Source organism: Populus nigra, chromosome 4 (genome assembly GCF_951802175.1).
Source record: "Populus nigra chromosome 4, ddPopNigr1.1, whole genome shotgun sequence".
NCBI lineage: Eukaryota > Viridiplantae > Streptophyta > Magnoliopsida > Malpighiales > Salicaceae > Populus > Populus nigra.
The window spans coordinates 10,881,391-10,905,435 of record NC_084855.1 but is presented as its reverse complement, the minus strand read 5'-3'; the positions used below and the strand labels follow the sequence as shown (position 1 = coordinate 10,905,435).

General features: G+C 29.3%; 1 protein-coding gene across 1 annotated transcript; it reads right to left on the bottom strand.

Annotated features, from left to right (window-relative positions):
* Positions 1 to 15,312: 15,312 nt before the first annotated feature.
* On the bottom strand, positions 15,313 to 17,244 carry LOC133690472 (protein RGF1 INDUCIBLE TRANSCRIPTION FACTOR 1-like). Its single transcript, XM_062110691.1, has 5 exons — positions 17,061 to 17,244; positions 16,795 to 16,977; positions 16,623 to 16,697; positions 16,216 to 16,356; positions 15,313 to 16,091 (listed from the first exon to the last, which is right to left on the bottom strand). The coding sequence occupies exons 1-5, from the start codon at positions 17,061 to 17,063 to the stop codon at positions 15,753 to 15,755; spliced, it is 741 nt and encodes a 246-aa protein (XP_061966675.1). The 5' UTR covers positions 17,064 to 17,244; the 3' UTR covers positions 15,313 to 15,752.
* Positions 17,245 to 24,045: the final 6,801 nt, after the last annotated feature.

The following is a 24,045-nucleotide window of genomic DNA, read 5'->3' as shown; positions in this document are numbered from 1 at the left end:
GAAACCCAAAAGGAAAGCGAAGAATATTATTATTATTATACAAAATTCTAAAACGTGTTGGGTTTTACTTTAGTAATAAAAAACCCCCCACTTAGTTTTTTTTTTTTTTTTTTTTTTTAGAAATCATCAAATGAATCGGCCATTTAGGGTAAATGGGTGTTTCAAGGGGACATATTAGTCAATTGCCAAATTTAATAGGGTTAGATCAATCTTTTATATTATTTTATAATATTACAATGACTAAAATAATATTGGAAGCATTGAAAAAAAAAGAAACAAGCATGTAGGGGCTTTATAGGCATTTTTTGTTTTTATGCATGGTGAAATTACATAGATGTCATCGAATCCAAAAATTTAGAACTCCCGTGCAAGGATTTTTTTTTTTCTTTTATTATACTTATGTTGAACAAGAGGCCATTTGACCTTTTTGTAACTATAAAATATCAATAAAAAATAGTTGGTGTGTGAGTGGCACAATGAGTAGACGCAGCCTGCAACCTTCATCGTGTTTCAATGGTGAAATTTCACCTTTCATGGTTGTATTCTTTCATGGTTGTATTAGAAGTGCGCTAACATTCTTTTTATTTTATTTTTATTTTATTTTATTTTATTTTATCTGATTTTTTTATTTAATTTAATTTTTATATCAAATTTAGTTTTTATTTTTTTATTTTTTTTATTTTTTTACTATTTTTTTTTAAATTTAATCCCTCGACATTTAATTTTAATTTATTTTTATCTTGAGTTTGGCATCCCTCCCCCATTTAATTTTAATTTTGTTTTTTATTGTTGTTTTTATCTTTTTTATTGCATTGTTTTCAATCCCATTCCTTAATATTTTTAAATTGCTTTTTTTTTTTTCGAGAATTGATCTTCATGTTTTGTTTCACTTTCCTTTCTATAGAGCTATTCTAGTCATATGCTCATGACCACAAGGTTACCAATTGACTCAAATCTCTTTTTTTTTTTTAATATATTTAATTTCATCATTCAATATTAGATTATTTATAGTTGGACTTCATAATTTTATTAAATTCACTTTTATTAATGATTATTTTTTACTTTTTATTTACATAAATAATAATTTGATCAAAAAAAAAATTATTATTGAAAACAAAATTATCAAACACAATTAAGTATATGACACATGTTGTAAAATCAAATTTTTTAATCCTAATTATCTCTTGATCAAATATTGATTTATTTAATTGGATGCATATATAAGCATTATGATATTTTGATTTATAATTAAGAAATTAAGTTTAATTTTAACTCACTTTTATTCCTGTTTTATTTTTTTGGTAGAAAATCAAATTAAGATCCATTAGGTTTGGATCTTCCTTTTCTAATCTCTTCCAGTCTTTTTTTTTTCTATAGTAAATATATTTTTAGACAAGTGTATAGGTTAATCAAGACTAAATTTCATCTTTTCATGATTTTAAAGATATATTTCTCACGCTAATTTCAAACATCTAGAAAAAAAAAATCTAATTATTGACCTTCCACCCAAGAAATTTTTTTAAAAAAACTAAAGTAAGGAATATATCATGACTTCATCGTCTCGAGTCTCGAAAAAGCTCACATTCAGGCTTGTTTTCAACGTCCACCAAAGGTACTTGTGATATTAATTTATCATACGGCTCCCCCACCAGAGATAAGGTCAAGGCAGCGCTTAAAATTCATTGGAGTTCTAGCCAGCCAGCTAACAAATTTTAGGTCTCTCTTCTATTTATTTATTTATCTTATTATATTCAAAGAATTATGTGTCTTTTCCTTTGGCATTTTGGAATGATTATTTTCGCCCTTTTTTTAAAAAAAAAAAAAAATCTCACCGTTGTCCGGTCACTTTTAGGACCCGGAATTGCTTCCACCCAAAGAGAGGTTTACCCAGTCCCGGTGTTACCATCGTATTTGTGTGGGGACAATCATTGCATATCGATCAGCTGCAGTGATATGTGCTTCAAAGTAGCTTTACAGCATGCCCTACAAGCTTTTCCTAACTCCTACCCCAATTAATTTTTATAATGCAATCCCCTGTATATCATGCTAGCTTTATGCACCTTTAAATTGCCTGTGATGCTTTTAGCCGACACATCTTAGTGGCAAGCCTTCACAGGCCGAGATCCTGGGCCTCCTTTGTCTTTCCGACTAATAAAACGGCGGAGGGAAAATTAATAATTATGCTCTTTAAGAACAAGGGCGATTTAGCAAAATGATGGCTGTAGGGCTAGCTCTTCAAAACGAACGAACGAGCCCCATGGGAGGTGGTTGATTCTATTTGCAAGTACCAACCAAGGAAACACTTTATAGGAGGAGGATGGCTGGATTCCATGAAGTATTCAGCTGACTCTGGACGGCTTGGCCGAGACATTATTAATATCTGTAAGTAGTTGGTGAAAACTGGGGCCATTCTCCTGAGGTCAGGTTGCTACGTTCGGAGTTACTTTCATGGGAATCAAAATAAGACCCCCGAAGCAAAATATGCTGTGATCTTGTCACACTTGAAAAGCAAGATCAATTCAGCCTTTTTTTTAACGATAACGACACCTGTTTTATGTAGTTTCGGCTTTATAAAAGTGCAGTGAATTGGATAATATTATAAATCAAACCTTTTAAAATATTTAAAATAATATTTTTATGCTTGTTTTATAGGCAGGGTATTAAATAATTTTCATTTTATATTTAGTTTTTTTTTGTTTAAATAAGGGAAATTTTCATTTCATAAGATATAATTAACAAGTATACCTTATTTATTATTAAGATTTTTTTTTATTAAATGGGGATCTTAGACCATTATCCAAGTTGTTCATATGGCATGAAAAATATAATATTGTTATCCATTTAGATTGAGAATAAAATAAGATTATAAAGTGTGTTATATAGTTTGTTCTGGAAGAGTGGGACCCCATTGATAATTAAGAACTCCAGCAACTAATGATTTATCAAAGCCTTTTCCTCTTAATCATTCGTTTTATTTATAAATCGTATGTATTAGTAGGTGGTGTAGTGTCTTAACATCTATTTGATTACAACATGTCATTGTCACCTTGTCTGAATGCAAATCTCTAGTTGTTGACTGTAATAAGGATACAATCTTAACCAGTTCATTAGTTGTTAACCAAAATCTTTTTTTCAATTAAAAAAACATCTACCAGACAACAACGACAAAAAAACAGAAAAAAGGCACATAATGTTTCAGCCGTTCGAAAATCACTAATTTAATCATGGATGTGATTTTCAATAAATATAAATTATAGTTTTTGAAAGTTAAGCATTACCAAACACTTAAAAAGTTATAAATATTAGTTGTGTTTATAGCGTTCAAAGTATTATCAAATTCAAAAAAAAAAGTCACGCTGGCAGCTAAAAATTATAAATTCTTATTTGAAGTAATTTTTATTTAAAAATATATTAAAATAATATTTTTTATTTTATTAAAAAAATTTGACACAGTACATCAAAATAATATAAAACTAATAAAAAAACTATTTTGAAATTAAAAAAAAATATTTTTTTAAAAAAATATTTTTCAAATGCAAAATCAAACAAGCTGTTTCGGAGTATAATAACAGTTTTTTTAAAGTGATTTTTACTTAGAAATATATTAAAATAATATTTTTTATTTTTTAAAATTGATTTTCAATACAAAAAAAAATATAAAAAATCAAAAAAAAAATAATTTTTTAAAAAATACCATTTGAAAATAATTCCAAGCTAAGTCTAAACGACTCCCTTGTTCATTCAAGGTCAGGACGCAAAGCAATTAGTATCAAAGTAGGATCTGGACTGGACCGATTTTAATTTGGAACTGGCTGCTTCATCAGCTTCAATTGAAATTTCTTATTTTTTTAAATACAGATGTGAAGGCCTCATCTCTGTTTTATAATTCTCTGTTTTTTTTTTCTCGCGTTTTCACTCTAATTTATCTCCGATTTTTTAATTGATACATTCACTTTCCCTTTACTAATCAAGAAAATAAATTAGATTTATGGAATTAAATCGTACTGAGCTCATTATCTGCTAAATTAATTTTCAGTTTATTTTTATTTTTTTTGCAATTGACTTTTTGTGAAACAGATTAGCAAATAATCTATCATCGTCTGTCACAATGAAACCAGGATTCAAGAAAAATCACAAAAATTAACAACAAAGAAAGCAACACAATTTATGATAAGTGTAATAGTTTTAAATAGAGGCCACTTAATTATTGGATTTATTGATTGAGACTCGCGTCCAGCTATTTGATATTATGTGTTTTTAAAGTGGAATTGTTTTTATTTGAAATCAAAGCATGTAACGTTTTAAAAATAGCATTATGTGTTTTGTATTAAAATAATTTTTTTTTGTCTGGAAAGTAATTTTAAAAAATAAATAAATTTTATAAAAGTGAATTATTTTCTGATGTTTGATAGTGTAATGAAAAATAAGTTAGAAAATATTTTCCAGTGTTTGGTTATGTCATGGAAAATGAGCTGTAAAATAACTTATTAATGTTTTATTTTTTTCAAGTTTATTAAAATAATGAGGAACAAATCTTACAAATTAAAAAGTTGAATAAGAATTAAATTGAAAAAAAAAAAATTTCATAAATTATTTCAAATAAAATAAATAATAATCAAAATAATAGAGATCAAATCTAACAAATAAAAAAATTGAAAGATGAAAAAGTCAAAATAATAATAATTATCATTTCATAAATTATATCAAATAAAATAGGTAACAATCAAAAGAATGGGGACTAAATTTGATAGATAAAAAATTTCAATTAAAAAATAATAAGTGAAAAACAAATAACAATTATAAAAATGAGGACCAAAATTAATATAAAAATCAAATTTGAAGGGATGAAATTGAAAAAAAAATAATCAAAACAAAATATATATAGCAATCAAAAGTTTGAGGATCAGATTTGATATAATCAACAAATAATATGATATTTTTTAATTTTTAACAACATCTAAAAAGTGTTTTTCATCCAAAATAAACAGAAAACACTTTTCTAAAAACCAAGCTAAATTTATTTTTGACTAGAAATTATTTTTGTTAACCAATTTTTCTAATAATAAATAAACATGAAAAAATTTAGAAAATAGTTTTCAAAAAACCACTCACACCTAAACAAACTAGGCTTAAAATATATGTTTTTAACAAATATATATTAATATATATATACACACACACGAAAAATTACATTTACAATCATCGTGTAGTGAGGTTGTTTTTTATTATTTATTTATACTTTTAAAAAAATTATCAAGTCAACAAAAATTTTTACATTTGACAAAATTATTAAATTACCCTTTTATATATATATATATATATATATATATATATATATATATATATATATATTGTGTTATAGTAGTAATTGTTTTCTAAAATATCTTTTATTTAAAAATATATTTAAATAATTTTTATTATACTAGTAAATTTAAATAATTTAAAAATACGAAAAAAATAATTAAAAAAAATTAAAAATACTTTTAAAAATAAACGGCTCTGAGTCCTCTACAAATCACTTTTGGAAATGTCTTTTTCATTGATTTTGGTTATGTGTTTTGTTAAGACTTGTTAACGAGGTTCAAAGCTGAGCAATAAGAACAACAGGGAATGACAAGAGAAGCTCCCTGTTGATGTCCTGATCGCAAAAGAAATATTGTCCTCCAGAGCCATCTATGAGGTTAAAGCTTCCCCCCTTCTATCCTCTCGCTATCAATTGAAATTTGCTCACCTCTACTCTTTGCGTTTTTTTAACTGAAAGCATAGTTAAACTATCAATGAAATATTAAAAAAAAAAAAGAATTTTGAGCTTGAGTTTATGCTGCTTGGGTGCTGATAATTCATGAATTAAAGATTCAGAATTGAGATTTATTTTGCTTTATATGTTTTCTCAGCACAGTCCTAAGTTTTTGCTAGTTTCGTAAATTTGGTTATTGTCTTTATATAGAGTGTATTTTTGGATTCTAATTCTTGTATAGGCTGAATATATAGAGCTAAAGACACCCTGGGACGTCGTAACAAATGATGCCATTAATACCATAATTCGACGCGATGAGAGTATGGAAACCAGAGAGCTTCTTCAACCTTGCATTCAAGGCATTTACCCTGTTCTTATCACTTCTGTTAATTGTTGCTGCCTTTGATTTCTGCATGTCTTGAATAAAGAAAGATTTTGTTACTTTAGAGTTTAGAATAGTTTTGGCCCCATTTTCAGTTCTTGAAGTCAATTACAACGAGTGCTTGCTTTGATAGAAATATATCATACAGAGTGGCTCAACTTCAAAGTGAGCTCTTTGTAATTTTTTTTCGAGAAATTGTACTAAATAATTTTAATATTTATAAACTATTCATTCAATTGTCAATTGGTTGAAGATATTTATGGATATTTATTATCTAAATATTATTTATTATTTAATAAAAAATAAAATAGTTAATATATATATATATATATTTAAATCTAGATATTTTATAAATATATTTATATAATATAAATATATATTTCAAATTAAATCTAACGAGTTTTATATTAGATTTAACAACACATATATCATATTTATTATCTATTAAATAAAATAACTATCCAAAAATTACATGTTTATTCCTGTCAGGAAGATACTTGTCTATTCGAATTAGATTATCATCCTATCTCATCATCCCTCAATTGCTTTGATCACTAGATTAGAGATCTGCTCTCATATTTTAATTGGGTATGCTCCTCTCTCTCTCTCATCTCAGCTTCTTACCTACCTAGCTAGAAATTAAATTAAATTTACAGATTTAAAACTCCAAATTATAGTTTTCGAAAAATAATTAGTTTTCTATCTATTAAATTAATTAATAATTCCATTTATTTATTTATTTATTTTGTAATTGATTCTCTGTGATAAAGATCAAAAAGTGATCTATAACTCCATGTTACCATTGGAAAAGTACTTTCATATCTTGTTAATATAATAATTATTGCAGATTTATATGTTTATTAATTTTAAAATTCATGAAATTAGTTAAAATATAAAGATCAAACATTAAAGTTAATTAAAAAAATACTTCCACATCTTTTATGAAAATAATGACGAGTTCTGCTATTGTTGAATTAATTAACTAACAATTCATTTTTAAATTTATTTGTAATTTATTTTTCTTCGATACAGAATTAGCAACTGGTGATCCATCACTACCTGTCACAATGAAGCAGAGCCCCATAAAAATCGCACCACTGACAAACAAAAAGGACCCAGTCTATGATATGACAAACCTAAGTAGAGCACTTGATGTTGCAGAAGACAAAGACAAAGCATTCTTTGACTTTAACAAGCTAGCAGAGGCACTTAATGTAGCCGAAGAAAAAAAAAAAGGAAAGAAGACAGGGAGGAGAAAAACAAAGGGAAGTACGTTTTTTAGATTCCAGGTGGTGTTCTTAAAAGAAATATGCAAGGAAGCAGCCATTGAGGGTTTGTTTTTGGGTGTCACCATGTTTTTTTCTTAAAAAAATTAATGTTTTTTATATAAAAAAAACAATTATTACTATAAAACCAAACACCATCTAAAAAAGCTACGGAGTCTTGCTTTACCATGGCTGCAGAAGAATGAGATGCTCTACGGGTTACCTGTGATTCCCCGCGGAGAAAATTGAGTTTCCTGTTGTGCTTAGAAGTGTAAAGTTTGCTAGGATTAATAAGCTTTCGGCCTAGTGCTAGCAAGTTTCTTCGTCACTGAAGAGGTTTTCTGGTTCGGCTCTTGCTGGAGAGTGAAACTCAACTCCTTCCCTCCATACCTTTGGAGACCAAGAATGAAGGTTGTCAACCATCTAGGTGGTGGCCCAGTGTTAAAAGTTTGGGATCAAGAGATTTGTTTTTTCTGTGGTCTCAGGTTTGAGCCCTGTGGTTGCTCATATGATGGCCACTGGAGACTTACATGGTCGTTAACTTCAGAGCCCGTGGGATTAGTCGAGGTGCGCGCAAGTTGGCCTGGACACCCACATTAAACTAAAAAAAAAAAAAAGAATGAAGGTTGTCAAGGGTAGTGAATTTATGAATTTATTTGTTGGATTTAGAGTCCTTTTAAGTTAAAGATTTAAATCTTATGTTAAATGATACATTTTTTACATATTTGAATTTAAATTGAATAACCTCATTTGGATTATTATTTTTTTGAGATTGTCAAGTAATTAAGATTTTAATTGGATATATTAATTGAATATGGGTTGTTTTTTTTTTAAAAAAAAAGATTTAATCAAGCCTGGCCAATTCTCTAACAATATCTGATTGTGGAATTTTTTAAAATAAATTGAAAGCCAAGGAGAATTTACAATGTCTTTACACGTCACTATTTACTGCAATAATATAATTATTATTTTGCTCTTCCAATAAAAAAACCAATTAGCATACTATTAGATTAAAATGATATTCTATGTAAGCTTCATTAATTATTATAAGAATAATCAGGACAATTTGGTTTTTTAACCTTTTAAATGCATAGTATAAAAACTTTATTATTCTTAAAAGAATTTTTTTAAGAGATTGGTAGAGAATAATTTAATTTTTTATATTTTTAAAGCATGGTGTAAAGATTAAATTACTTTAAAGTAATTTTTTTTCACACTATCATTCATGGCTCTTTTTTCTCCTTTGATAAAAATAATATTATTTAATTATTATTATTATTCATTATTTTTATATGTAATACTTAACTGGTACCCATAACAAATGTTTTTTTTTTCTAACCCAAATTTTATTTTAATATAAAACACTTACAAAGTCCAGCCCATTAATAGGACTGTTTTTCTTATCCTCTGACCCACACTATTACATAACCTCTGTTGTAATTAATTTAGTGTGTAACAATTACACAAACAAAAAAACGAAAAGAAAAGAAAAACAACTACAAAAGAAATGTTGCAGGAGTGAGAAGGAGAGATCGCAAACTTAAGGAGAAGTATATTCATTAGGATAATTATCTTTGACATTGGTATACGAATCGATTTTCAGAAGCGATAGCCATTGCAGATTATCATGAGTTTAAGAATAAAAAGCTCGAAAAGATCAGTGAGTTGAATGACATTCTTGTAACAGAAGCACATGGCAACATGTTATTGAAAGTAGACATGTATTTCGATGGAGTTATGCATCCGGATATTTCCTGTCTGACAACGATAATTATTAAGAAACAACATTTTGAGTGCTTGCAACTTACAAAGCGTGGCATAGACTATCCTGGAAAAGCTTCATAATTTTGTACACGAAAGGCCTCTTAAACCATTTCAATGCTAGATGAACTGATAAATGAGACTAGAAATTACTTTGAGAAGTTTGTCAAAGCATTGGAGAATGTCCTATCCAACGTGGGCTTCCATGATGAAGTAGAAGATCACTGGACTTTTTTAAATGTGCTTGAATTTTGATTCTTTGGTAATACAGGATCATAGAAAGACTCCAATTACTGATATCAATAATAGAGAAGAAGGCTTTAGTTTTTGGTAAGGAAGGAGATTGATACCATCAAAAAGCTTAAATGAGGCAAAAAGCCAGCGACAGAAACACCCCCAGAAATACAGTATGCAAACTACATAGAGTTTGGTCACAAACAAGCAAAACTGCAGAAAGTTCCAGTTTAAGAAACAAGAAAAAACCCCTACGTTGCTCAAAGAACTTCAGTCTGACATATATTGTAGCAACTTGTAGCTGAAAGCAACTGCACTAAAGTAATAGCATTGACCAATTCCGCAGATAGTGAATGGCGCACTGCACATGCCTAAGAGATTTCTTCATCCAGCAACAAAAGGAAGCCAATTCTGTGCAGACATCAGCAAAAAAAAAACAACAAAACAAAACAAAAACAAGAATTGAGTGAAGTGCACTAAGCAATAGATGACATTGCAAGCAAAGTAAAGATTCAACAACTAGAACATTGTCGCAACAAAGACAACTTCAAAAAGATTAGATTACGAAGTTCAGTGACCAAGTGGAGATTCTAATTTTCTATCACCAGTATGAAGTTGTGGCAAAAGCACACCTCAACCATCCTGGTATAAACTAAAAGCTGCATCAATATACATAAACAAAGTGCAAATAAGATTGACAAAAGGCGAAGAACAAAACAAGACCAAGGTGAAAACTATAAACTGATGTGGAGACCCAGCTATGATCGAAACCATTATTACCCTAGCTCCACAGTTTCCTCAAATTCAATTATCTCATCATTCCTAACTTGATTCAGACAAAAAGCTTCTGTCCCTTTTTCTACCCTGTAATGACCATCTTTTCTTTTCTTTTCTGTTCTTTTTTTTCTTTTTGTCGTTGATCAAATCACCTCGAGACCGTCAGGCACTCAAACCAGCCCAACTTTTTGCAGATACAAGCAAACCCAAAATTCCAATACAAATAATAAGATAGTTCTAGTAAAATCACCAGGGTAATAGATGGTTGGAAATTTAATCACCAAAGCAAGTAAAACAAAATCCCAGTTTCACCTACCATTAATCCCATATTTATTTTCAATTCATCACCTACCCACGTTTCAACATAAAAGCCAACATTCAAATACTCCCATTTTACGATTTAAATTTAATACTGTATGAACTAAATCAACTACTTTGCTTCGTTTTGAAGCGTAAGCACAAAATAATAAATCCATGGTTCTTCAAAATTCCGTCAGCTCAAGGGATTTTTCGGAGAATTCAGAGTGCGGATCAGGTGGTTTTTTGGAGATGTTGCGTTGACTGCTTGTAGATGAATACAGAGCCGATAATGAACGGAGGGTTTGTGGGCGATGGGATTTTTCTTGATCTTCATTTATAGAACCCGGTAAGCTAACGATGACAAAGAAACAAAGATGCATGTAATGTCCATAGCTAGATTTTGTTGATACTGTCTTTTAAATAATGTCAAGTTGACAGTCTTTTTACGAGCAAAGACCCCTATTGACTAGAAATGGAGAGAATAATAAATATATAAAGATGAAAAAATATTTTTATTGGTGTGAGGCTTCTTGGATATAATCTAAAAACAAATTCATGAGGACTTAGACTCAAAGTAGACAATATTACATCAATATGGAGATAGGTGGTGTTCATAGTCCTTACACGTATAACTTAATGGTTAAAGACAAACAGTTATATTTCTCTCTTCATTATAAGGACAGTGTATAATCATATACAAAAACATGAATTGGTCGTAAAAAGACAGTATGGCTGACCAATAAAAATAAAGTGAAACAAAGGATTCAAATGTATTAAGTACATCTATACTCAAACCAAGAAATATATTTTATGATTTTATTAAAAACTGAGGATGTATATTATTAAATTGCTTCCAAATTTCACCATAAAAAACATGTACTATAACTCCATCAATCACATCATATAAATGATATCATATCATGTGCTTAGCAGTCTCTGAATACAGAAATAACTTTTATATTCTATGACTGATTGAGAAGTATCTTAATTTTTATATTCAACAAGTGTCCTTCCTCTACCACTATAAGGTTTATATCAAACATGTTGACATGTTTTGCACTCTGTAAAATTTACATATTTACCATGGTACAATATGTTAAAATTTGGACATATATTGTTTTTTTTTATCCTTAGCAAGAGGTTTCATCATGAATTTTGCAACATTGAAGTTTTCTTTCAGCCTATTTCTTTAGAGTAATATGTTTTCAGTCATTCAATTATGTGATCACAACCATTCTCACTCAACCTATAATATGACTTCATGGTAAATGCTCGTATAATGAAAAATAATTTGTTGTAAATTATGCACATATCCCATAAAGGTTCATTAGAATCTTTTAAAAGTTTAAAAAACTTAGCTACATCTATATTTGATTTTTCATCTAAAGAGGTGTTAAATGAACATTTACCTGAATAATCATGATTTATTTTCATTACATCCATCGCCATACTTTTATAAGGATTACTATTATCATCTATAAACTCATATAACGACAAATAATTTGTGTAAGTTATGCACCTAGAGATTTATTATAATCTTTCAAAAGTTCAAAAAACTTAGTTATATTTATATTTGATTCTTCATCTAAAGGGATGTTGCATGAACCTTCACTTGAATAATCATGATTCATTTACATTACATCAATCATCATACTCTTATAAGGATTACTATTATTATCCACAAACTCATATATGTTGCTAGAACTATAAGTTGAACCAACCATCCCTTCTAACATGGTTTTATAAGAAACATATGGTTTTTTGTATGCAAACCAACATAATATTTCTCAACAAACTTTTTTTAAATAGATGCATCATCACAATATCTATATGGTGAAACTTTTTATTTGTACACTTCACACATAGACATCTAATTTTATCTGCACTAATATCATTTGGTTTAGAAAGTACATGATTAATAAAACTTGTTAACACCTTGAAGATAATCTTGCTTATACAACCTTTCCTGTAAATTTTGATACATCCAAAAACGATCATTCATTACTTAGAAAACCTAAATAGAATAATATTGATTTTATCAATTCAATAAAAAAATCAATTCCTCAAATTTCTAACTTGCAATAAAATTAATAAAATGTGATTGATACTCATTAAAATATCTCGTCATTTCTTCAATTATAATATACATAAGTCACACAACCAAACTTAATTTTGTCAAATGATAATAAAATTCATTTTTTTCTAAATCTCAAGCAAACATTAACATATAAATCATATATTAATGCAATAAATCTCTCTAGAAAAAAGATGTAAAATAATTAAATATAAAAGTATGTATACTACAATAAAAAGTTAGCCTAAAAGAAATGACAAAATATTATCAACTTTTTATTTTTTAGTGGGTTGGCAACTCCAAAAAAAAATTAACAATGAAATATTATCCATCGATGTTCCCATTTCTATTTTTTATTTTTTTTGTTTTATTTTTTTTTGGTAGCATATGATTGCGGTACTTGGTACAAAAGAAAGAAAAATATATCCGCTGGGGAGAAACCAACACCAGCCAGTAGTGGCTAGTTATTTGAAAAGCATCCGCGTGCTTAAAGGAAAACTGCCCCTGGATTGGTACAAAAATGTCCTGTGGGACATGTCTAAGACAAAGCTAAAGACAAAGATGTAAATGTCTTTTAAGTCAGGCATGCAATGGCTACATGAGTCTAAAATGTGTGACTGTAACATCACAATCGGACTGCACGGTTGCTACCGAGTCGGCTTACAAAGGTTATAAAATAAAAACCATCTAGTCGGGTTTAATGATAAAAATTTAAAATTAAAGAGATATAATTATTAATTTTAGAATCTATAAAATTAGTTAAACTATCCAGGTTATAAAATAAAACTTCAGCGCAGTGCATCACATTTATATGGAAATTAGAGAATCCATAAGAAGAGATCGTCTTGAAATTGAATAAAACGGGACAGGTGCAAAAAAACAGAAGAAAAAAAACGCTTTTAAATATGAAAGTATCCATACTAAATTCTTCTTTTTATAGTGTCTTTTAAATATCTTAAACTGTACTCGAAATTCTGTCATAATTAAAAAACTTTAATTTGGTAATTAATATCAAAATCTTCAATAAGAGCACAAGCGATTGAGTTGATCTCTTAATTATGCAAATTATCGGCGTAATTATGATACTGACACGTTTGCAATTCACAATATTGCTGGATGCTCAAAAAAACCCCCGACTGATACCTTTCTTGTTTTGTAAGATTCACGATTAAGATTTATTACAAACTTGCTAGTATCATTAATATTTGTTAACATGCACTTGTAACCAAATATATATATATATATATATATATATATATATATATATATATATATATTCCTTTTCTTTAGGGGACTATATAATCCATAAATATCTTGGGGGAAAGAATTCAAAGGGAACGACTGTGCCCCCCCTCCAATTTCGTTACTGGAGGCTGGAGCAAGAAATGGCAACTGTATCCATCCCCGGTTATCTTCCTGAAGGATTGAGACTTTAATGGTAGTCGGGGCCCCAAATCCAAACAATCAATGGTCTTCTCAAGCCATTTATGACGAGTCCTAGCTGTGAAAGTACTTTTTGACGAAAATTTATCGAGTGGCATAAATTCTTTCCAGTGGGGTATATCACAGCAGGAGAAATGCCATGGATGGACAGCTTGTTTATATATATATATATATATATATATATAAACACATGGAAACATGACATTTATTCAGCCCTTATAGTTACTGTGTCCAAGAAGTCTTCCCTTCGCAGCATGCACTATTCGCTCAACATGAAAATGAGTTCATGATATATATACATATAGCTTTTTTTTTCTGTTTTTCTTTATATATATATATATAGAACAGACCCTAAGGTTATTAAGGCTGATGGGGAAAATATTGTTTCTCGTTGCTTGGGGACTTACACAATTTGCATGAAAAAGAGAGACATGGGAGGTTCTGCCACAATTGAAACAAAATAAGTGACGTTGGTTATAAAAATAGTTGTTTTTTAAAGTATTTTTTTTAAAAAAATATTTTAATAAAAATTTATTTTTAATATTATTATATTAAAAAAATATAAAAATATTTTAAAAATACAAAAACATTCGAATTATTATGCAATGAATTGAACCACATGTCATTGTCTTTAACAGTATCTGTTGATATAATAAAGCGGCATACTATAGTTTACACTTAGAAATTATATGTAATCGAAAATATTTAATGATTGTTTTTTAAAATATATTAAAATAATATTTTTTTATTTTTTAAAAATTATTTTTAACATCAACATTTTAAAATAATATAAAAAATATTAAAATAAAATAAAATAAAACACTTTTAATATCACCAGTTCGCTACAGAAACTGAAAATTGAAAGCAAATAACGATCGAGGGTAGTTTAACGTTGTCGCACGCATAAATTATTGATTAACGTTGCCCGTCAATTTTACATCTATCGTGCCCTAGGGAAGAAGAAATGAAGAAAGAAAAACATGAGAGGGGGGGGAGCAGTTTCTGGAAGAGAAATCACCTAATGCTCTATTTTTTTCCTCGATGATGATGATGACGACGACGATGATGATTATGCTCTAGTTTTATTGACATTAATTCCCAAAGTACTTGCATAAAACAAGCTTGAATGCCAATTTGCTACTTCACTTCCCTGTAATTTAGCGTATAAAATAAGATAGAAATACTTCACGAGAATTAATTAGAAAAATCCAAGTACAGATGTGATTTTAGGGTGCTCATGATTTACATGTCAAGGGGACAAGAAAAGGAGCATTCAACATCAGGATGTGTACGCTTCAGAGAGAGCCCCATTGAAATCAACTGGTGACAAGTAATAAAATCAAACTAATAATTGCCCCTTGAAAAGCAGGACATTTGAATTTGATAGCTATAAAAGTATAGAAAGGAAATGATAATCCGCAACTTGTACATGACAATTACCCCATCAATCAGAAGAAAAAGGCAATAAAACAGGGTCCTCCTGTCACTGTTACTCCCTGTAGTAACTCTATTATAAGTAACAGAAAGGAAGAAGGGAAGAAAAAAAAAACAGAGCCATCGAATGATTTTGATCTGCCATGAGATCCCTCCCCCCAAGGCTACCCACCAGTAAATCCCTCAGCAGAGCAGAATTGAGAGGACTTCATTTTCCTTTTCCTTGTGCTAATCCCCAACTCACCCTCCAAGACACAGCAAATTACCAATTCTAGACAAACCTCCCCGTGCCACTTTCTTCTTTCCCAGTCCCTATGTGCTTGTAGGAGGCCGGCCACGGTCAATTCAATAAAGAGGAGCCCGGTTCGGTGCCTTCTTTCTCCGGTTCATTAAAATGGTCGATATCACCGTATCTCTTGGAAACATCGTCCGGCATGAATTTGTCAAGCTACTCCTTTTCTTTCTCACAATCTCCGTAGTTGCAGTACAGGCAAGAGCCCTGCAAGCAACCCCACCATCCCCGCCTGAACTAGAACTTGTCTTGCTCGAAGGGGCCGGTTCAAGGACCGAAACTGGAGTCATTAAGCCGTCATCTGAACCCGGTTCGGACAAAGGCAAGAACTTACAATCATACAAGAAACTTGAAAGCCCACTTACACCTTCTGTTCTCAAAATATGATCAACCTGAAAAAAAAGAGTATTGGAGAGAAGTGAGAGAGACCCAGATGAGGAAGGACGTTGTGAAGTGAAATGGTTAGAGATAGAATAGTAAAAGAGTAAAGTTTTAAGCATGGTAATTACAAGCTACCTTGCAAGAAATGGAGCAAAATAGATAAGGGAATTGCAGACCTCTGTCACACCTGCTACAAATGTTGCCTCTGTTATTCACTGGCCTTGTTAGTGGCCTTTGATTTAAAAATATCACTTTTGCACTGTTTGTAGTATAGGACTGGAAAAAAACAGAGAATTGGAATCGGTCATGGTCAAAATGATAGGTGCAATTTGCTTTTTCAAGAAAGGAAGGCATTAAAAAAGCAGTAGCTAAATCTTCTCTGCGTATCAAAATTCAAAACAAGAAAGAAACCATATAAACAGTAATAAATGCGTACACGGACAGGAGCAGCATAGAATTATGCCACGAAGATTGCGATATCTATATGTTTTCCCTTATGTTTCTTGAATTTGATCATGTTCGTATCAAGATTTATTGCTTACTTGAACAAATGCAGAGTCGAATAATTTCTGAGCATCATCTAGCCTTAAAACATCATTATATACATATCTCCTTATCTGAAACATACAAGGAGAAAAATGTCAAAACTTGTTAAATACATGATTTGTCATGTAAGAGCAAAAACTGATCTTAGCAGGTAAGTCTTGAAGGAACCTGCAAGAGACGGTGAGAGCCGTGAGGAGACAGACAGTGAGGGCAGATACTGATGCAACAGTCCAAGCAAAATATGTTCTTTTCATTCTTTCTTGCTCCTTCGTGAATTACACAAGCATTGAAGAATTTCTCTGTAAGAAGTGCTTGAAGCCAAGGAGGTAGTGATAGATTTGATGAAACCAACTGTATACAAAAACACGAGAATTAGTACTACTGCAAATAATTCAAGAAAAGAAAAACAAGAGTTTATAAAACAAAAAACATACCATTTTGAATTTTGGTGAGGGAGATGTGGATCAGTGTTCGTGGTCAGGGCTTGTAAAGATGGTGATGTACTAACTATTACTGCAGAGAGAGAGAGAGAGAGAGAGAGACGGCGCCTGGCAAAGTGGTGACAGTACTGGTGTAGGGTGTTACTGTTACCAATGTTAAGAGCAGGGAGGAAGGGAGGTGAGGGGTGCCTGGCCTCATATAAAGGGGTGCGTCTTATTATTGTGTTTTGGACAAGAGAAATACACTATCCATTTTTAAAAAACAAAAAAAATTACGCGATACCTAGCTAGTAGTATACTACTACTATACGCTACTTTAGTGTAAAGGGGAGGTTTGGAAAATGAAAACACAAAGGGGCAGACAAGATTTTTGTAGTCAGACGATGAGGCAGAGGATCAAGGAAACTCAAATCAAGATCTAAGAGTATGTTTAAAATCAGAGTAATATTTTAACTTTTTAAAGATTTTAGAAAAGGTAAAGTTAAAATTCTATATTCAAATATAATATTTTTCCATTTAAAAAACTGAAAAAACTAGTTTTTTAAGTTTTTGAACTTACATTAAACTTGAACAATAAATTTTAAGAGTTCTTGCAGTTTTTAAAATAATTTTTATTACTATTTTTTAAATGAAAAACACGATTTTTTTATATACAAGGGCTTTTTGGCCATTTCACACTAAAATTATTTTTTTATATTTAATATTTAATTATTTTCATAAGTTTAATTTTTATTATAAATCTAATATAAAGCTTTTTTAGTTAATAATATAGCTTTTTCATGATAATGTTTTATGTGAATGAGATAAAATAATATTCAACAATTATATTATAAAAAATGTAAAATATTAAGATGGTTATTATAAATTACGATTTTGATTTATTGTAAAAATAGTTATAATTCTAACGTTTTTTCAGAGAAGAAATCGTTTTTATTTAAATAAATGAACATATTTCTTTATTAAAAAAATTAAATTGAAAAAGAAACAAAGAAAAAAATGTTTTTGTTAATTAGAATTTTTCTTTATGTTGTGCTTGCTAAGAGCCCATAAGGCGAAAAACCTCTAACCATTTGTTTCTCTGTAAATGGGTGGCCTGGCCTGGCTGCAGGTGTCTGCTCTTTACTTTTCTCTCCCCTGACGAGGCTAGAAACTGCGACTTTTCTCAGTTCTGTGTGAAAAACGGTATAAAGGGAATGGCGAGTGGCACTAATGAGATCTTCCCTGGAGTCACCTTTTTTATTTAGATGGGATTTTTATTTTTAATATATATATATATATATATATAGCTTGGTAAATTAAAAATATTGACAGAATTTGAAAAAAGATTGGTAAAATAGTACAATATTAGTAAAAAATATGTCCAGCATCGTGACTAGTCACGAAAATAATCTCCATCCCTTTTTTTTCTTCCTCAATATTAGGTTTATATAATAGTTAATTTTATAACCCATGAAATTAATTAAAATATATAAAAATTAGTCTGACATTCATATTAATTTTTTTAAAAAAATAAGCCTCTATTAACAAAGAAGACCGTGACTTGATCACGAACCAGCACCAATATGCTCGTAAAATATTGCCAGTGCCATGAATTGAAGGTAATTTATTTATGTTAGAAAAGATTGTAATTTATTTAAATCTTTGCTTATATCGATATTTAGATTGTTATTGAAGGTGTGGCGGTAGAGACTACACTTCCATCTTCACCCAAGTATTGGTTGCTATTCAATTTGACTTGATCGGATTGTTCTTCAGTTTGATCATGCTTCAATTAGAAATGTATAAAATTTGATCTGGTTTGTTCATCTTCAGATACAGAGACAGTTGAGGAGTTCATCCTACCGGAACCCATCTAATTTTTTAAACCTTTTATTTTATTTAATGGAGTTGTAATTTACTGTATGATTCATAAAAAGTTTTTATGATTTTATATATGACTTTTAAGTTTAGATGATATTCTATGCTTTAGGTACGGTTTGGAAAGCATGAAAAATTAAATTTTTTTATTTGAAATTAATTTTTTTATATTTTAAAATTATTTTGATATGTTGATATAAAAAAATAATTTTTAAATAATATATATATATATATATTATTTTAACATATTTTAAAATAAAAAACATATAGAAGTTTTTGCTGATACTGTTGCTGAACATAAATTGCAAAAACAAAAAAAGATAGAAACCCAACGGATGCATCTAGAAGAAAAAAAGCTATACAGGAGAGTCCACAGAATGGGTGTCCGAAGAGCACAGACGACTGCTAACTAGAAGAGTAAAAGTGGCAATGCATGGAGATTAGGCTATGGTTTGTTTTTGTATTTTAAGAGTATTTAAAAAAAATATTTTTTTATTTAAAATTAATATTTTTTTATTTTATAATATGTTAATATCAAAAATAAATTTTAAAAAAACTATATTTTAATATATTTTTAAGTAAAAATTATTTTAAAACACAACCACTGTTACACTTTTAAACACCCTATAATAATGCAAGTCTAACAAAGTCTGATTAAAAAAGAAAAAAGAAGCGTTAATGCAAAGACGAGTGTCAAGTTTTTTTTGCAAAGCTTGTCTCAGCAGTTTATTATCAAAGTTATATATTTATTGTATTATTTTAGATTTACTTGGGTTAATTTTTTTATTTAATTTTTTTTATTTATATTTATTTTTTATATATACTGTAACTTTTTTAAAAAAATATTCATTTACTATTGTTGTATATTTTTTATTATCTAATTAAAATAAAACTATCTTATTAATGTTATTTGATGTTATAGCATGAATAATTGATTTTTTATTTTTTTTAACATACGTTAACAATATTTAAATATAGTTTTTTTTTAAAAAAAAACCTCAGACCCTTCGTACCTAGTATAGTAGCTCCTAAAACGGCGAGACATACGATTTTTTTTATTGCCACAATACACTTGGCACCTCAACCAAGTCCTAATAATAATAATAAATAAAAAATGGCCACAAATTGCCATTGAAACCCGAAAGCGACCTCATTCACAAATGAGAAAAACATGGGAGATAAATGTACTGTTTGTTGTCACATTTTAAAAATGTTTTTTTTAATTAAATTTTATTTATTTTTTTATTGCTTCAAATTAATATATTTTTCAGTATTTTTAAATTATTTTGATGTACTGATATTAAAAATAATTTTTAAAAATAAAAAAAATATTATTTCAATATATTTCTAAATAAAAATTAATTTAAAAAATAATTATAATCAAACTCTTAGAGACATTTGCCAACCTCAACCTGTCATTCTCGGATTCAACAGCAAAGAACGAATGACAAATAATAATGCACTTGAAAATACATGTCAAAAATTCTTATTTCAATAATTTTTTATTTTTTTTTTATTTTAATCCGGAGTGTCCGGACCAGCTTATGCACACCACAACTAATCCCTAAATTTACTGAACATCCTGCAAGCTCACAGTAAACAAATAAAACATTCCAAAGATGACGAACATACACGCTAAATCTCGAATTCAAATGACAGAAATAAATAAATCTTATCTTTGTTCCTGGAGCAGAAGGCTCGATGCTTCAATAATCTCCTATTAATTAGTAGCTAGCTGGTTTGGTAACCTTTCTTTAAAAATTAAAATAAAAATTGCGATTATTGCCGCCGCCACCAGTTAAGGAATTCAATGATATTGTATTTTTGAAATATTGTTATTTAAATCATCATCAATAATGTCATTTTGTGTAGGGCAGTAGAAAGTTAGAAACCTACTCTACAGGTCATAGTTTGAAGGAGAAGTCATGTGACAGGCATACATTCTTCGACCTAGAAAATTGTTCTGACTCGTGCGGGTTGAAGATAACAAAAAGTTTAAAGACTCGGTGCTGGAGAAGCCATATACCCCATCAACTAAAATCAAGAAATAAATAAAAATACTGTGCAAGGAAAAAATCCAGAACGTTTAGACTTACTTCTTGTCTAATTATATAGAGTTATTAATGCTATAACAATACGAACACATATCTTATACAAAAACACTAGTATATTCTGTAATTTTTTTTTTCAAACTATAAAAGTTCACTAGGTGTGTTGCCTAGCACTCTAGACGTTGGGCGCATACTTAACAAGGATGGAGGGCATATTATTAAAGAATTATTTAAGTTGTCAGGTAAAGTTTTAATATATAATTTATATTATTCTTTAATACATCCTCTCAAGTTAAAACTTTCTGAGTTTAAAACTTGCACAGACCCACTTTACATTGTATTTAATTTTTATCAAATAAATAGGGATGGTGAGATTTCAACTCGTGACCGATTGGTCATCAAGGCTCTGATACTACGTCAAATAACTTAACCCAATAGTTTAAGCTATTAAATGAGGTCTCAGGATATGATTTATATTATTTTCTAACACATGCACCCTGTCATTTTATAGGCTCGGGCACGCGTTCTAGTTTAACATGTCGGGGATTAGGCAGTGCATATAAGCTTATCTTCTACTCCTAACAAGTTCAGGCAACTCACCTGAACCCAACACTCCTTCATAAAATTTTGTAGGGCTTCATGCGGAGTCTCTCAAGAATTTTTCAATACCCCAACATGGATCCCTTGATATTTTATAATGATCCAGTATATATTATTTCAAGTGGAATAAAACTTAAAATACCACATTAGTTTACCAAGATGAAATGATTTTTCAGCCCTTCATCTCTATAAAATAACAAGACTCGTGGGTTTTAAATACCACATGAATCCAGCAAGTTCAAGGTTCATAATCTCCTCTCTTCATTTCATATATATTTCAAAGTTTACCTTTCTAAAATATTATTGTACTATTTTTCACTACAAAGAGACTTGTTGAAGCATGTGAGAGACTCTTATCCACCATAAAAGATCTTTTACTTGTATTTGTTACTAGCTACTTTGACTTACGAGATACTAGTCACTTTGACTTACAAAGCATTAACTACCAACTACATTGACTTTAAACATCAATTTACCAGTCAACATAATTAGAAAAAATAAATTAAATTACTAGAAGTGATTAATTGATTATTGACCCATGAGCTTTATTCTTGAAGTATTTATTTATATGTAAATCTTTTTTGCTCGATAATGTACATGGGTATTATCCTGTTCTAAATTCACGAGTTTGTGGTTTCTATTACATCACAAGAGCCAATGTGGATATGACATGCTTCGAACATGATGAACCCAGATTTAGATTATAAAGCAATCAAGATTTGTAGAGTAATATTAATTAGCCAACCAAAGTTCATCGCTGATTGCGTGTTCTGAGGAGCATTAATTACAAGCAATGCGACGGTCGATTAGAAGTGCGCGTGCGTGTGGAAGAAATTGAGGACAAAAGAAATTAAAATGTGAAAGAGATATGTTGCCGCAAGGTGCTGCAGGCAGGGACGGATTCGAGGAAGTGGCGTCTAAATGGTAAAAATTTGCAACGGCAAAGCAATGTAATGCAGCAGCTGTTTCATTGCAAATGGCTGGACAGTTTTTTATTTTATTTTATTTTATTTATTTATTTATAGCAATAGTAGGACCTGACTCTAGCAGCCCTATCAAACCCCCTCCCTCCCCCCAAAAAATAAATAATAAATAAATAAATAATAATAATCAGCTAGCGTAGCCTAAGGCCTCGAGTACTAGTATCATCTCCACAGGGTACTTTTCAGATTCTCCTTTATTGCATGAAAACTGACTTATGTGTGGTCGCTGATCATGCTTTTGTCTGGTTTAACTTGTGTCCTACGCTCTTGATGCACATATCTTCTCTGACGACGGTCTCCCTTATAAAATTTGTTACGGCATATATAATCCACTGGTTATTTGAACCGCGTGATATCATGGGTAGAAAATTTTATATATATAAAAAACTATTTTATTTTATATAAAAAATTATCTATATCTATATGAATAAACAAGAAAAATTATTAATAATAACTGAAAGATAAACTAAAAATTTTAAGAGAATAATGTAGATCAACCCTGGTTTTAATCGGCTAACAATAGTTGTAAAATTACTAACAATAACTGAAAGATAAACTAACATGATAAATTTGTAATTCGAGAAATAAAAAGCAAGTCAACTCAAGTAAACCTAAAAAATATGATCTGGGACATTAGATTGAAAACATTATATTTGAATAGACTACGAAATTCAATTCCCAACCAATTAAATATTGACGGGTTAACTTGAAAAAAAATATCAATTACACAAAAGGATTTAAAACAAAAAAAACATTTAAAATAATAGGAACCAAAATTAAAATACAAAATAAATTTTATTTTTGATTAAATGGTGAAAATGAAAAAAAAATTGAACCAAAAAACCAAAAAAACAATTCTAATCAAAATTAAAATTTTAAGAAAATCTTGATTGAATGATGAAATTGAAAGAAAAATCAATTCAACAAAAGGCTAAAAAGATAATAAAAAAAAATGATCAAATTAGAAAATATAATATATGGCAAATTGAGATTGAATGATGAAATTGAAAACATATAAAATTTCTACAAAAGGGTCATAAACAAAAAATAAAAATCAAAATAATAAAAATTAAAGTTGAAATATCAATAACAAAGAGGGTTAAATTATAATTTTAAAGAGATGAGAAGGAAAAAAAAAGAAAAAAAGTCAATTAATAACAAACTAGACGATCCTCGTTGACAAATACCGCACCACAAGCAAAAAGATATAATGATGCTTCAAACGACACGATAAAATAATGTTTTTGGATGCTGGAGGAGTGCACCACACATCCCCTCTTTTTTTTTTATATATATATATATATATATATATATATATATATATTTTGTTCAAATGTCAAATTTATTTTAGGTTGGCTTGATAATAAAAAAATAATTATTGTGAAAAAACAAAAAAAAAATTATTGCCAAATTTTTCATTATGCTTTTTGATTTTTTAAATATCAAATCTGTCTTTAATTAATATTATTATAATAAAAAAAATAATGT

Excerpts from the sequence above, each read along its gene's own strand:
- LOC133690472 (XM_062110691.1), bottom strand. Across the intron at positions 16,698-16,794 it reads GCTCTCACCGTCTCTTGCAG|ATAAGGAGATATGTATATAA; the intron begins GTTCCTTCAAGA and ends TGTATGTTTCAG. Across the intron at positions 16,357-16,622 it reads TCGACTCTGCATTTGTTCAA|TCCTATACTACAAACAGTGC; the intron begins GTAAGCAATAAA and ends GTTTTTTTCCAG.